Below are 16,813 nucleotides of genomic sequence, written 5' to 3'. Positions count from 1 at the left end.
CAGACGAAATATCATGATATGGTGACGTATGGTAAGATAATAATTTAAATACAGACCATTATATTGCACCGAGAAAAGTGCTTGTGTCAAAATGCACTAATTATGAAATACAAATGTAATATTTTATTTAATCCACATCAAACCTTTATTTTATTTTTATTTATTTAATTTATATTGGTGTATTGGGAGTTATTGTTGTAATGTGGGTGAGAGAGCACGACACCACTATACATTTTGTATAATGTTACTTACATGGAAAACTGCTTGAGTTTGGCCTCTATGCTGCGATGTCTCATACACATCCTGGTCAAAGCCGATCCAATGTCTCTGGTTCCACCTGAAAGATAGGAAAAAGAAAAAAAGAACAAGCTTTTAATGTAAAAATCACAAAAATTAATCAAACTGACCAACAATAAATAAAACAATTAGGTGGTCAAACAATCCATAAGAAGTTATTCTTCGAATGATGTAAGAGAAAATGAACAGGTAGGGCAAGAGGCCAGAAAAGAGAGAATCCAGAGAAGAAGGGTCAAGGGCAAATATCCCGAAGTGACACTGACGCCCATGGAAGCTCAAATAGACAGAAATCCAGTTGTATCATATATCAACATTTACAACAGAACGTTTGCTGCAATTTGCATCAAACTACCAGAACATCAGGACTGTCTGCAGCTGCATCATTGAGTGAGACGTCTAATTACACAGGTAACCAGAGAGACTCCACAGAGCTGAGCACACAATGGGCTTTTGATAAAGACTAGGTGGCTGCATCTACAATGTAAACACTGACTGAAAAGCAGTTTGAATATTTAAGTGAAGCACATAATACTCACAGGCAGCTAATGCTGTAAAGTCATTAACTTCAAACTAAACTGAGAGTGACTTCACTGCTGGAAAAAAGGAGCGCTCATTGACCCCACTCTTTCCACTGCAGCTGAAAATGTGGGAATCAGTTGAAAGGACAGATTTAGGAGCTGTGCACACATTCAGGTCAAGAGAAGCGATGCAACGTCGGAGCTGGAGTCTAGAAAATGTGCTCGCGGCTAATGTCAGTTTCTGTCACACAGGCTAACTAGCTGTCCACTGGAAGGCCTCTGGCTGGACAGCTAAGCAGGGACTTGACGTTGATTGACAGAACCATTGTCTGGCTGCTCAGTGTGACTGGTCGGGTTCTTTGTCGGACTGAGGCACTACTGTGTGTGTGCGTGTTTGTGTGCGTGTGTGTGTGCGTGTGTGTACGTGTGTGTGCGTGTGTGTGTGTGTGTGTGTACGTGTGTGTGCGTGTGTGTGTGTGCGTGTGTGTGTGTGTGTGTGTCTGTCTGCTGGTGTTGGTTGTGCATTAGAGGGCACAGAGATCTTGCATGAAACTGCGTGAAGTTCTCGTGACTTTCTGTTCAGTGACAGTGTGATACTCTCAGTTTGTGTGTGTATGTGTGGTTGTGAATCCCCTCCAACCGAGCAGGCCATTCTGCTGTCAGCACAGTCCCTGCTGCATGCGGAGACAAACACACAGAGCTGTCACTCACTCACACCCACTCACACTCAGATTTACAACACACAAAGTTGTTTTACTCTGTTAGAGGCTAGGCAGGGCAAATGCAAGAGTCTGTTGATTTGACCTACAAGACTTATTTTGGTAACTGGGGTGCCACAAAAAAAGTATCATATCATAAAATGAGAATAACTTTCAAAGTTGTCAAATGGAGATAAAACCCCAGGTGATATTTTTGGGTGGTAATGTGATGAGGGCTAGGCACAAAAAATAGTTCAGGACAGATTTCAACTGTATTTCAGACTCATGATCTTACACTAATGAAAGATTTTTTTTTGAAGCCACCCGAGAGAACAGTGTCTTCTTGTTTATAGCTAGATTCAGGTGTCTAAATTCAACGGGAGAATGGTGAAGACATGTTGGGTGCATAAATTGTTGTTTTTGTTTCGTACCTCTCAAATAAATCTTGTCACATAGCTGCTGAGTCTTCTTTTTCAGTGTTGCAAAACCAGCACGATATGAGAGGTTCTAAGTTGTCTGTTTCTAATTTAAAGCAGAACAGTTTTCTCTCCTTCTTCTAAAAGACCAGTGTTAGCTCACTGAGCTCTAAGAGCTCAGTGAAAAGAAGACAGCACGGAGAGACTGAATTAGACTATTTTATACAATAAATTACAACTTTCCCGCATCTTTCAACAATACATAATTTAATGTCAATCCCACTGAGCCCATTATGACCTCAAAGCTTTCCCTCTATCCATTCATTCATCCGCTCCTCTTTAACCATGCGTGCTTTTTATTGCAGAGGGTGTGGCTACTACATGCCATAAAAGACCTCTCTGTTATACAGCACCATAATGCTCATTCATTCCTGCGTTGACTTGTTTAGTCACCACATCCATCCATCCATCCTTCCATCTGGCCACCTCTCACTTACCATAACTGTGTGTTATTGTAGAGGGTGTGGCTGATAGATGCCACAGTGGTATAAAGAGGCCATGCAAAAAATTTTAAATAAAATTAGAAAAATAAAGACAGTGAGTTTTTCACTGGAAAGTTATTGTAGAGTTCAGGCTTATGCTCAAGGGAAGAGTTTGGTTTCAGTTGATTATTCATTTGGCGCAACCCCACCCACACTACTGGATTTGATATGAACCAAAATATGCTCTTGGCTGCATGCAGCATTATGGGAGTAGAAACATGACACTCTGAGTCCAGGTTACCTCTAACTCACACTCAAGTCAGATCTCAATTCATCCTTTTCCATCTAGCGTTTCAATGAATTCAGAGGTTATATACTGTTAACAGGGATAAGACTGCTACACCATAGCAGCATGATAATCGTTGTCATAAATAATTCAGCCACAGCACATATTCTTTGTATGAAAGAAACTTGTTTCTCTTTCAAGCACTTCTCCCTCTCCCAGCAGGTAGGGAGTCAATGTGGCCTCTGCCATGACTGCCAGTTGCTGTGGTAACCGTATATCCATGCATGTGTGTGTGTGTGTGTGGGTGTGTGTGTGTGTGTGTGTGTGTGCCTGCTACAATCTGACTTGGCTCCAGCAAAGATTCTAGGTCAAGACCTCCTTGTATTTTGCCACATGTAAAGTGACTGACATAACAAACTCTTCAGGAAGGATACGACACACACTACCTGGACGGGCAGTCCAGTGTAATGCACAGCAGCATGTGGTTGAACTGGGATTCAATATGTTATTAAGTTATCATGGGATACGTGAAGTTGTTCTGTGTGTGTGTCAGATGATTCGTCTGATGTAAAGTTTTGATTTTGCTTACTAAAGCCACAAGAAAAAATCTCAAAATAATCTAATTATTTATCACAATATTGAATTGAGCTATGTCACCTATTAGGAGCTCACGCATCTCATGCAAGTGTCTCGTTTTCATGACAGGTCAGTCTGCTCAGTTTGCGGAAAGTTGTTATGTTGCTCTCAGGATGAAGTGGCTGCTAACACTCATCGGTTACTCCATCGTCTAGCACCGAACGACCCCCTGGATGGAAATAGCTGCACTGGCAGCTCCAGTTGTCTGCCACACACACACACATAAATAACACCCAGTATATGCAGGGCAAAATATACACACACAAAAGCAGGAGACCAGACTAATGCTGCGTGTGTAGTGGCATCTAGCTGGCTTTCAGTATAAATAGCTGCTGTGTGACATGGTTGTTGTGGAGGCTTGTAATTATCCCTGCACTACCAACACTTAAACAGCGGAAAACACAGACACACACACACACACACTGTAAGCTCCACTCGTTGGTGCATCTGTGAACGGATCATGTGTAACTAACACCTTTTTTAAACATAAAATGCAAGTAAGCAGGACTAAGTGTGTGAAAAAAAGAGCCAATTCAGCCACAGACTGTGTTTATGGTTTGTGTTTCCAAAACACCTACAGTCACAGGCTTCATCAATCCACAATGTTCCAGAGTAAGTGTCCAATATGAAGTTAATAGACTACACGTTAACTCTTTAATAAACATGGTGCCCTGCTAATTTTTCCCAAATTCCCATCCAAGCTTTGTCTCTTGGTGACTGGTGTTACAGCTTTGTGTGGGAACCAGTGTCTCATGAGTCTATTGGGACATTTGTGACAAAGGTGATAGTTTTTTCTCAGTGTGTGTTTGTCTGTGTGTTTGTCTGTGTGTGTTTGTCTGTGTGTGTGTGTGTGTGTGTGTGTGTGTGTGTGTGTGTGTGTGTGTGTGTGTGTGTGTGTGAGCACGAGTAAGAGAGAGAGTGTAGAGTGAGAGAGAGATAGGATGGCAATTTGATGTCGTGTTGCCAAGTCTGTCTCTGTCCTCAACCCCCGTCCAGACTGTTCCTTGGAATGTCACACTGTGCTGACACAGAGGGTGTGAGGGAGTGTGTTGTAAGAAAGCATTAGAAACAATGGAGGCCCTTATTGTGATGCATAGTCCTCTATAGGTGTATAGCAGAGTGCAGTAGCAAGATGTCCTGTGAGCGTGAGCAGTGTTGAAATTAACTCACTGAACATCTTTCTAAGATTGAATAAAAGGTGGTAGGTATTGTTCTGCAATGAAAACGGATCAAACTGCTCTTTATATGGCCAAAACTCTTGTTACTGCAGCTAAGATTCTTAGTTCAACCTGCCACATTTGTAACACATCCTCATGTTTTCCAAAAACATGTAATGTGCATCTTAAAAGGTACTAATTTACATGTAGATCCTGTGGTTTACCCTTTCTAAAAATAAAACCCATGGTTCACTTGTGGTAAACCCAGTGAAGAAAGCATGTGGTACACACATATGCATCTTTACGCGTATCTCAGTTTGTCATTAGAGGATGGAGGGAAAGCTAATATAAGGAGAAACAAATGAGTGATTAAGGGAGGAAGAGAACCTAAGTGTATGGCAAAATTCTTGAATGTTAAAATAGCCTTTCCATAGATGCATATAAAAAAATGGAAGAAAGGGTAAATGGACGAGAAGAAAAACTTTGCAGAAAAAGGAGTAGAAAGTGAATAGAAAAAAGGGAGAGTTATCTGGCTTTGGTAGTCCTGACAAGAAACCAACTCTGTGTATGGGCTCCAGATGGTCGCTGTTAACCATGGGCCAGTGGTTACACTGATAAGAGACTGCAGACCATACAGCTGGATACACACGCAAACATACACACACAACACATACACACGTAACACACACACACACACACACACACACACACACACACACACACACACACACACACACACACACACACACACACACACACACACACACACACACACAACCCAGCTGGACAGAGGTAAGGCGATCTGTTCACTAGTTAATTAGAGACCTGGAGAAAACACTAGGCTGCATCTACTCTTCTTTGGCAATCTTTAAAAACACATCTTCTCCTCTTCAAATCGGTCAGATCTGGTGTTCTTCTTCATGCCAAAAAGGACATTTGACATTTTTAAAATGATTATTTATGAAGCAGTAATTTTAAGCAGCTAGACTTTTGTGGCCTCTGGCTAATACAACTGATTAAACAATAAAGTTGTCAGAAACATGCACTGATGTTTTTCATTTCAGGTTTATGTCTAAGTATTAACTCATGATTACACTGTCTTTATGGAAAATTGCAATAATCACAGCAGACATTTAGTCATAAAACCAGTTTATACTTATATAGGTGTTTGGCAACAGCCATTCAAAAAGAACAGCAACATTGAGTGTTCATCAAAATGTAAACACATTATCAGAGGTGGCTGAAATGAATGCTTAAATTCATATTTAAATGTTTTTTTTCTATAATAGTTACCACTGTTAGAAAGTGTGACTGTGCTAAAGAAAGATTGGAAACCTGAATCGTTTTATAGACTAGACACACACACGAGCAGTTGGCATGTCCAGATGGAGCCACCCACATAGCTGTGCTATACAGACTAGCATTTCATTCATTGATTTATTTGTCTGCTCTGTCACATTACTGTAATACTGTAAGTTTACAGTTACATCTTTTTTAAATAAAAGATCAACTAAGTGGCTTTGAGGGGTTCCACGAATCCACGAAATGGCAGGAGAAAAAAATGCCAATAAATATAATGGGAAATTTGTAAAACAACTGACAAGATCTCAGTAAATGTACAATAATCTGCTCTAATCATTTGCCTGACTAACTTGGGACCCAACTTCACCTCTTCGTTCAACAAAAGCTGCTGACAGAGAGTCAGCTTGTCAGACATGCACACACGACAGTCAGCAATTAACCCTCTATCCTCGATGGACACTACTATATGTAAATGTGTCTGTGATCAAACACAAACACACACACTCGGTACAGTGTGACCACTGCTGAGGCACACAAACTCTGGACGGCCTGACTACAGCTCCAAGCAGCTGTCATCCACAGACAGGCCGGAGAAAGGAAGGGGAGACAAGGAGGAGATGATTTAAGGGTAGAAATATTGAAAGAAAGAAAGAAAAAGCAGAACCAATTTATGAGAGTGTAAAAAAAAAAAAAGAGTATGTACAACTGAATTGAAGTTAAAAAATGTATATATAAAATCCATATATATATTAAATATGGCTGTGTGTGGGAAAATCCAGGTAGTGACACAACAACACTAGCATTATTGGTTTTTTTCAATTGATTTACAATCGATTTTAACCAAATAGGAGTCAAAAGAGTCCTTTTTTTCATTTACTACATCAGCACCGGAACATGTGTTCCCACACTCAGCACTGAACCTACGGTCATGAGCATAAAATACACAATAAAAGCAAAGTAATGAGTACCGTTAACAACAGCACTTTTTCCTACAAAACACCATATTCACTGAATGCTGACAGGAGAGATAAGAGAAAGACAGATATACCCACGTTTAAACCCACGATGGTGTTTGTCATAAGCTAGCATCAGAGTCAAACGGCGCACCAAAACAACAGCAGGCAAACATCTGAGTGTCCATATGCAGAGTGAATGGAAGCTGCAAGTGTCACTTGGTGACAATATCCATTACTAAAGGAAATTTGTCAGGAGTGTAGTGGCTCTACTACTGAATGCAATTCTATAAATATACTCACAACCTGTACTCAAAAGAAACCACAATATACTCATTGTAAATTGCGGTTTTGAATGTGTGTCAGTGTGCCACTGCAATGCAGTGGAACGTCCCCTGGGTAGTAATGCATAAAACCCCATTACCCTTCTATCCACAACATTACTTTCCTGAGGTGTATACCCCCAAAAAGATCTCCTGTCCCCTCTCCTCCATGTGTGCTTCTACTTCTCTCTCCCTTTCTGACCTGATTCTATTTCTTCTTACTTCCTGGTCCTCCTATAATATGTTCCACCTTTTCACAATCTGTGCGAAAGGCAGAAGTAAGAAGATTTGTTACAAGGGCATTTTGAAGACATACACAGAGATTATATAGAAGTGTGAAGCAAAGAGTTTTGACCTGATGCACTAACTATTGTCGGTAACAATAGTGTGTCAGAGTGCCTCTGTAGTGCTGTGTAAAATTCTCAAAACTATTTACTGTTCCCATGATGCTATTTAGAAAACAGAAAGACGTAGATACTTGGGTATGAAGAGGAGATGAGAAGAGAGTTGAAACGACAATGAGGAGTAATTGACAGTATGCCCCCTCTGTGTGGTTCTGCAGTGTGAATGCTAACAAGGTCTTGAGGCTGTAGATAAACAATAAAAGATGGCTGAAAAATGCAACTCATCTGGATGCTTTCTGTGCTGCTGTGTTTCTACCTCCCTACTCTGTTATCCTTGCCCTCTTTTACACTTACTGTCACAAAGCACTGTGGTACGAAATGATGCTTAAGCAATGAAAAGCAACCAATTAAGATAACAAGACAGCATTGTTATTGTCTGCAAAATGCAACCATCATTTTTCCTGTCACACTGTGGTGTGCCGTGAGCTATTTCTCATCTTGCATGCTCACTGCAGATCCACGTATTTACAGTGCCCAATCCATCATCCTTTAAACTCATTTAAAATTTGTCGGAATTTCATATCGCTCATTGGTGCAATAATACAGTTTCCAGAGCATGTTCACACATTCACAGTATCCCCTAGATTTAGGACAATGCAGCTGTACAATCATTCTGACTAAACTGTGGAATGCTTTGGACTGTCTGAGTCGGTCACCTCACCTGAGAAGATCTGCGTAGCTCATGTTTAAAGGCATGAAATAAGTAATGTTTGTCAGAGAAATAGTGTGTGGCATGTCTGCCAGGAGACAAGCTGTTAAGAGGTAGAGTACAGTATATTAGTGTGATCACTAGAACTCACATGCTGTACAACAGGAATACGAGGGTGGTCTCTTGACAGAAATCTTCTACAAGTAAACAGTTTCCAGGCAGATTTGATATGCTGATTTATGCTAACTTGCTTACTGTATAAGTACAGTACTATGCTATGAGGGCACATGTTGACTTCATCTGCAGTGCAATGCAATGCAAATGTAGGTCATGGAGGAATTTCACCCCCCTCCTCCCCTCTTTATTCTACTGTATCCCTTTGATTTCTTCCTTTGAGCTGTTCCCTCTCTGATCTAGTTCTCAATCTCAGACCCCGATCTCTCTGTGCTTGGTTTAGTTTTCTCTATTTCTGGTTTCTCTCTGTCCCAACTTAATCCTCCGCTCCCACCCCTCCTCTCTGATGTCTGTGAATGTGGTACCATAATGTTAACGTGGTGCCTGAACTAATCTAGTCAGTAAGCAGTTGGCCAGTTCAATGGGCGGTCACAGTCAAGACAAAAATAGGTGCGCAGAGAGAAGCAGAGCATGGGAGAGTACATGATCCATGTAGAGCATTTTGGTGAATTCCTTCAAATGCTACGTCCACTGAATCAATGGTGAAAGGTGTTGTCATAACAGAAAATACTTGGCAAATATCATTCCTCTCACAAATAAAAGGTCTGCCTGTCATCTTAAAGATTCCCTCGTATTAAAGATAACCGATACTTGGTGTCAAGTCGATGCTAAAATTTCTTGAAGGTCTCATAGATGTCATCGGCACTGATTTTTGTGAGACTGAAGAGGACAGCATTATAACCCTACAAGTAGTAGAAGCTTCAAGGTAGAGGAAGAAGGAAAGAAGAAGGCATGTACAGCAACATGTGGAATGGCGGCTGAAAGCAAAATGATGCTACAACGCATTTTCAATCTGGTTATGAACACATTAAGGGTGAGAGAGTTTCAGTTATTAACATATTGTCAAAAATGTTCATATCCTGATCCTGAAACTTGAAACTTTTGTCTTAATGTTTGTGAATTTCAACAGTCGAATGTGTTGTAACAATGCTCCACACAACATTCCCACATGCTAACGTTACCTTGTTAAGGCTAACATAGCAACAGTTCATGACATTTGATGGGCATTTACTACATTAGTAGGCAACTGTCAAAACTGTTCAGTATGTCCAAATACATCAATGACTTTTTAAATCAATATTCCCATGCATCATCATTTTTATCATATCAGTTTAGACTACTGCACACTGACTATATGTAGGTGTTCGTGCTAATGAGTGTGTGCAGCAGCCTCTGTGTGTGTTTAACTTTGGGCTGTGGAATCCAATTTGGTATGAAGAATCCATGGATTTTCTGGTATCGTAACACCCCTACTATACTGCAACATGACTTGGTCCTCAGAGCTGCATGTTTAAGGGGAGAGTCAGGTCTTGAATATTTGGGTGGAATGAGGGGCAGTGTATGTTTGGGCAAAATGCCCAGTCTTTGGTGTGTATGGGTGACCGAACACAAATACACAGGCTACAGTCAGTGGACTTTGGGACAAAAGCAATTACCACAAGTGCCATTACATTTCTGCATCGTCAGCATTCAACGCATCCAATGTGGAATGTATAACTGACCTGTAAAAGCTTCAAGTACAACAACAGAAAAAAGTTGTGGTCATAGAGCTTCACTCACTGATAGCTTGTGCCTGCATTTTGTTCTACACAGCATGTAACAGCTCAGCAGAGGCTTTAAGTCTAGTGCCTGGAATCTAACCAATTAAAGCCACCAACAAGGGGGTTTAAGCGTGTCATAAGATAACCAGACACAGAGAAAGACAGAGCCACAGAGAGAATGAATGAGAGAGCGAGGATAGATTACCCTTGAGCCCACTCTTGCTCTTTTCCAGGCTCTGGTGCCCCACTTTTTCTCTAATCTTCCTCTCTGGTCTGACACACATTCCACAGACAGATAGAAAGGATTTACTAGGAGCTCTACCAATGAATTCATTGCCATTTTTTGGGCGACTACTGCCATCCAAATGTGTGGTATGCAGAACCGTGAGGCATATGAGGATCACAACTTAAAACATTCAAACCATGAAACCCAATAAACATAAAAGTGAAAGTTAAACCACTGTTTCACGAATGAGAAACGGTTTGGTACAAACACCAGACAAGTGTCACGTAGCCATATGGTCATAACGTGCAAAAGGTCTGAAGTCGCAGTTAATCATTGACAGTGAAGACAGGAGAGGTTCATATTACAGCAATAACTGAAGACAGAAACAACTGAATAAACTCTAGTCTGAGTCACAGGGTTTGAGTCATGTTCATCTTGTGTGTGAGACGTCACAGCTGGAGTTGCCAGCATTTTTCAGTTTAGATCACAATTCTCAATCTATTTCAAGTGTGAACATGCTGGAGATATTTAATTCAAAATGTAGGTGCTTGTACTAAGAACAAAGGTTTCAAACACCCCAGATTCTAATTTTGAAATTTCTACCACTACTAAAAATATCAGCAAAAGAAAAGAAATGTGTGGAGAAAAACAGGTGATGCAAGTAAGCAGGTGGAGTCCTACTTGAAACACAGACACAGACCTTGTGAAAAGCCTCGAGAAGAGTTTTAGGGCTTGTCAGTGTCAATGCCCCATTAAGGAGCTTGTTTAAGAGATTTAACTAAAAGCAGCAACTTTGAAATTATAAATATATGATGAATGTATCTTTGTGGACCATGTGAGTTTCAGAAGTGTGACACTCGTTCCTGGTCATCTATTAAGAGTAACACGTTTTTCCTTAACACAGTTAGAAACAAGACAGCATTCTGTGGGATAATTCACCGACACATGAAAGCAAAGAGGAGTCGGTTCTTGACTAAATTTGTTCTCTCGCATTACTTGAAACCAAACAGGGCATCACAAATACCTGCTTTCAACAAGGTTTGGTTTCTAAAGCTACATCCACAGAAATACGTTTTCATTTCAAAGTGTTTGAAAACTGAAACAATCTCCATCCAGATTTATCTATGTAACCGGAAAAGGATTAGTTAGAGAAAATACTGTGAAAAGTGATGGCGAAAAATAAGACCAGGGATACGACATAGGCGACTATGTCTGTCTATGTCATTGTTTCCTAAAACAGGGTCTGTAGTGTTTCCAAAAGACTCCACTTAAGGGACTCAAAAACTCAGCAATTGTGTGGTGTAAAGTGTAGTAATGAGTGTTTAAAAACAAGGTGTTTTTAGTGTGGATGTAGCCTAAATAGCCATGTGACCTTCCCTTCCCTGTAGAGAGAGAGACTGAGAGGCCTTTAGTCTGGGAGATACTGCTGATAATTTAAACCAGAGACACTCCAGAGAGGCTGAACTGTTTGTCAGTACGACACAACACTACCTTGTTTGCAATAATGACCACCAGATTACATCTACCATATGTGTGTCTGAACCTCTGCATGCTTCTAAATGTGCATGTGTGTGTGCTTGTGTAAAAGTCCCATTACTGCCAACAAGAACGAAGGGGGACATTCTCCACCCTGATGTCACCCCACATCCATCCACCCGCCCACACACACACACACACTACACACACTACACACTAACACGCACACACAAACACATCATTCATTCAGAGTGTTTTATGAAGTGTCTATGGGACGATGGGGAACAATCCAGTCACTGAAAGCTCCCCGAGTCAAATCCACTGACTGAGTAACTTGAATGGACTGAACACAACCATTATTTATCCATCTATCAACCAATACAATGGCTTGTATTATCCCACACACTCAATGATAAACTCATATCTATTGATTCTATTTAAAGCACACCGTTTTATGTGCATGTTCAGCAGAGTTTACAACACATTCACTCAACACTTTATTGTCCTCAATTCAAAATACTAAAAACTAGATAATTACACACAGGCATATTTGACTTAATAATTAATCGGGTGCTATTTCACCAATAAATGGATAAATCTAAATGATTGATATTTCTTCTCCCCATGCAACAAAAAGGGGAAAGAAAATGAATGTTGTGTTCAAAATTATAATATTAACACATTTTCAGGGTCTATGTCATTGACTGCAGTGACTAATTATGACAGCCATATATTAGACATATATTATATGCAGTCTAATGGCGTATTTAATATTTAATGTATACTTGTGCAAGTATAAAAATGTTTGATAACAGAAGGTCTGTATGACCTGACACTTTCCAAGTTCACCTTTAAAGTTCATGCTGCAGCAGATGGCTCATGAGCCCAGTCACACTGCAAATAGCTGATGATGGTATCCCACTGTGCATGTGTCACTATCTTTGTGTATTTATGCAAATGTAAGCTGTTGCACTCTATTCTATGACACATCAGCAAGTGGAAAAACCTGGGCTCACGAACACACCTTTTATTTCTGTTACTTCCGTTCAAACTCAGTTTTTATTATTCCCGTTACTCTGGCGTTGTGGTGATGCTGATGGAGACCGGCTGTGTGTGCACCTGGTCTCGACAGCCTGGACACAGACGGGAGGTGAGAGTGTAGGTGCAGGGGAGAGGACAAGAGGAAAGAGAGGAATTGAAAAGGACAATATAAAGGAGTATAAATATGCAGAAAGAAGGAATGAAGGGAGGAACAGAGGGCTAAACAGGCAACCTTAAATGACTGGAACGTGATGAAATACTTATGGAAGGGAAATGGGGAACAAGTCAATAAACATAGTTGCTTTGTTTTTTTGGCGTTGGTTTATCTCGGGAGATATTAAATATAACCACTTTTTTCAATTCATGTTTTCTGGCTGCAACATGACCATAAGTTTACACTGTAAGGACTGCCAAAAGAAAAAAAGAAATCTGTTCATTTAGACAATCAAATGAAATCCAACATGTGTCTGTAAGTTTGTGCACAGGATTGCAGGATAATGCTAAACAGTGTTGGGGCACTAACTCACTGCTGTGAGTATTAAAAACAGAGAAAGCTAAAATGTGTTTTTCCCCATCAGGAGCAAGTTTATCCGTTCAGCAACTTGTTCAACCTCAGAAAGTAAAAGGTCAGTTTGCCATATAAGTGTGGGTGTGTGTGTGTGTGTGTGTGTGTGTGTTTTCAATTTGGGTTTGCATGCATGTCAGATGTTTCAAATCCAAAGCTCACTGGTCCAACCGGGTTTATGTTTAAACAAAAACAGTGTGCAAACAGCGCTAATGTGTACAAACACTTGTGCAGACACACTGCATGCACGCATAGTCAAGTGCACAGAATTCTTTAGTTCTGTGCCTTAAACTCACTTAAAAGGTGTTAAACCTAAACTCCCTGCAGTGTTTCGGAAACACCCTCTCTGCCTCCCTCTATGTGATTCACACATATACAAATTCGTTTACTCTTAAATCCATGACGATGAGCCAAAATCACTGTTGATGGGCAGATGTTCGTATTAAAGCAGATGGTTGCAGATAAATCTTTCAAAGAAAGTTCCTTTTATTTTCTATGTTAATGAATTTTATGGTGCAAACAAAATGAGTCTACCATGAGAGTTGACAAAAGAGTTTGACCCATAAATTCTCAAAGAGCAGAGAAAAGACCAGCACTAAATCAGTCACAGGGATCTATTGTTTGTGAGTCTAACAGAAGCAAGGATCATTTTGAGCATTCTGGTCTACATGATTCAATCTCTGCTTGTGCTGTGCAGGCACATGTGTGCATGTGAACACCAGAGTGTGCAGGCCTGAGATAATCTGAGTATATGCGTGTTTCTGTGTATTTGACCCATTAACTGATTTAATTGCTGGTTCCAGTGATCTGTAAGATTCCCAGGATGGGGTCATGATGAACCGAAGAGAACAGAGGATAGATTGAGAGGCATGGAGCTCAAGCAGGGGCTGGTATCTAGGTCTGGGCAGGATGGAGGGCAGGAAACGTTCAGGGCCATGGCGGTCTTGGACTGAAACTAGACAGAGCCCTTTCAGAGAGGGCATTGAGACAGTGGGTTAGTTCAGAGTCTGAGGCTGCTCTGTAACAGAGGCCAAGGGATAAACTGAGCGGGGTAAAGACGAAAGGGGCAGATTTTTTTCCGTGGAGCTGTATGGGGGCCTATCAAAGGCACTGCACACGGAGTGTGAAAGAAGTGAGCCAAAATACAGACAGAACTAGAAATAAGTCTGTTACAGACGTTTGGAGTTCAGTGCATTACAAGTCTGTGTGTACATGATCACTGAACAAAAAGTATGTTAAGTGAAAGTACATCTCTATTCAGGTGAAGCTTCTGGCATCGCAGTTAGTGGCTCAAAAGAAAAAGTGCACAATAATGTCTACCTACATGTTTAATTGAAATTAGTCTGGATGTCTGCTAGTTCACAATTATTATATGGCCCAGCATCAGTAAATGAAAAAGGATGAGTGAGGAAACAGAGGCCTTATTGAGAATCAACCAGGTATCTGTAAACACACATAAAGAGATATTTATCATCAAGTTCACTTATGCACTTATTTCTAATCCCCATTTGCTGCTTCATATCACTTAGTGATTCAATAGCATATTGATAAACCTAATTTTATGTCATATTTTGTAGCGTCATAATTAAACTATGTCAAACCCTCAACTACCAAGAGTGAAAAGAGTAATAATAAGTGAATATGTCATCTATGCCCGTAATAGAGACAGGCATAGATAATAGATAACAGTTGTGACAGCTTCTGTCTGACATTAGTGATGGGTACAAAGTGCATTACCAGATGACTGGAAATAGTTGGAGGTAAATCTTTAGAGACATCTGGGCTTTATGGCTCCACTTACTCTTACTATCTGCTAAACACAGCAACTTGAACTTCAGAACAAGCATGAACAGCTATTTATGCCACATGCATGTTGTCTGCCATTTTAGAATTTTCTGTTTCAGAGTCATTTTAATTTGAAGTAAAACAACACATGTAGTTTGATTGGATGAACACACACACGCACGCACACACACGCACACACACACACACACACGACTCTAAATTGGAAGTTATTTTCAGGTATTGAACTCATTGTTGGCACACAAAGGCCTCAGTGGAACTCAGCTATTCTATAAGGAGGGGCAGCAGTGATATTAATGGGAGAAGTTACACAATGAGCTGAGGCTAGGCAGCATATGGAGGTTAAGAAAGATGTAGAGCAGCCACTTCGTCAAAACTAGAAGAGCTGGCAAAACTGAAACAATGAGAGGACTGGGGAGGAGCAGTAAATCATATACAGTACCAATAACAATAATAATATCAGCACTGGAATTACTTCCATTAAATATACACCTAACCTTAGTTTTAATATTCCCAGTATACACTATTTAGTTTTATTATGAGAAGAACAGAAACTTTAGCACATTTTGCCAGAAATTCAAGTAAATCTAACAGACAACATCCTTTTTTAAAGTTATGTTTGGTTGATGCTCTGTTTTTCTCAGTTGTTTTTTGACCCTGGAGTGAAACAGACATATTGGATAAAAAACTACTATTGTAATAACGGCACCAGAACTGGTAATTCTGCAAACAAACAGGATGTGTGTCACACTAGGTTGATCTCATTTCTCATTTAATGGCTTAGCAGGATTAGATTTACATCGAGATAATAAAACCACTCACTTGAAAATCTGGGGAAACAGATGTTTTCCCAAATATTTCTATGGGATACATATGGTGATCAAAACTGTGGGTATAGAATTACATTGGTAGTCTTTTTTTCTTCTCTTACTGAATGTGCTAATGTAGCTTATCTTGCTTTGTCCAAATAAAACCAAATTATACACTTTATTTTCATACAGCTTCATTTCTTAAACCACAAACAGCATGTAAAATGACATACTGGAACAGCGTACACACAATTACAGTCATTAGAGTTGTTGATTGTGATGTAATGTTCTTTAAACGATTAATTATTCTTGAATAACTGGATAGGCGATTGGGGTAATTATCCGCCCGAGAAACACTTAAGTATGACTATATAATCTTTTTAGGTCCAAATGGATGCAACAGGCTCCTACATGCTGGCTTTGAGGTAGGTATCTATTTCAGCTCTGCCGATGAAGACATGTCCAAACAGACCCAATGTGAGAGCGGCTGACAGTCACTGGGTTTAACATGCATGCATTGTACAAGCACACTCTAATACACCGTATGTGCACAAATACTCACTCTACATGGAGAGCAAGTGTCTTGACAGCTGTCACTCCACAGGTGACACAGCCCCCAGTTATTTTAAAAATGTAAAGTGTGAGTGAATATGCAATAAGCAAGAAAGGAACAAAGGTATGTCCTTTTCCAATCCTCCTAACATTTTATACAATTCCAAGTACAGCTTGTGTTAACTGCATACTTGTGTACCACTGTGCAATTCAGAGTAAAAGCTCTAAATGAGACACAACTCAGCTCCTTTTTTTCCAAGGCTGTTCTCAAGATCCAGACACTGGGATTTGAAGATGGGTCAATGGAAGCCTCAGAAAAGCCCGACCTCTAATTATGTCTCAAATTGAAACCGGTAAAACTTGCTCTCTACGAAGCTAAAGAGACGTCAAGATGCTAACAAATCTTCCTACAGCACATCCCTGTCTGCATACCAGTAACATACTT

At 40.2% G+C, this 16,813-nt stretch overlaps 1 protein-coding gene across 8 annotated transcripts in view; it reads right to left on the bottom strand.

Annotated features, from left to right (window-relative positions):
* Nucleotides 1-16,813, bottom strand: part of LOC109632159 (protein MTSS 1-like) — a 49,888-nt gene that overhangs the window by 17,696 nt on the left and 15,379 nt on the right. For all 8 annotated transcript variants that reach the window (XM_020091292.2, XM_020091298.2, XM_020091299.2 and 5 more), the window contains exon 4: nt 253-337. In XM_020091292.2, coding sequence (XP_019946851.2) covers nt 253-337 — 85 coding nt within the window. The remainder of the gene's footprint in view (nt 1-252; nt 338-16,813) is intronic.

The sequence above is a fragment of the Paralichthys olivaceus genome, chromosome 13, assembly GCF_024713975.1.
Source record: "Paralichthys olivaceus isolate ysfri-2021 chromosome 13, ASM2471397v2, whole genome shotgun sequence".
Lineage (NCBI taxonomy): Eukaryota > Metazoa > Chordata > Actinopteri > Pleuronectiformes > Paralichthyidae > Paralichthys > Paralichthys olivaceus.
Note: the sequence above shows the minus strand (reverse complement) of the source record. Positions and strands in the feature narration are given on the sequence as shown.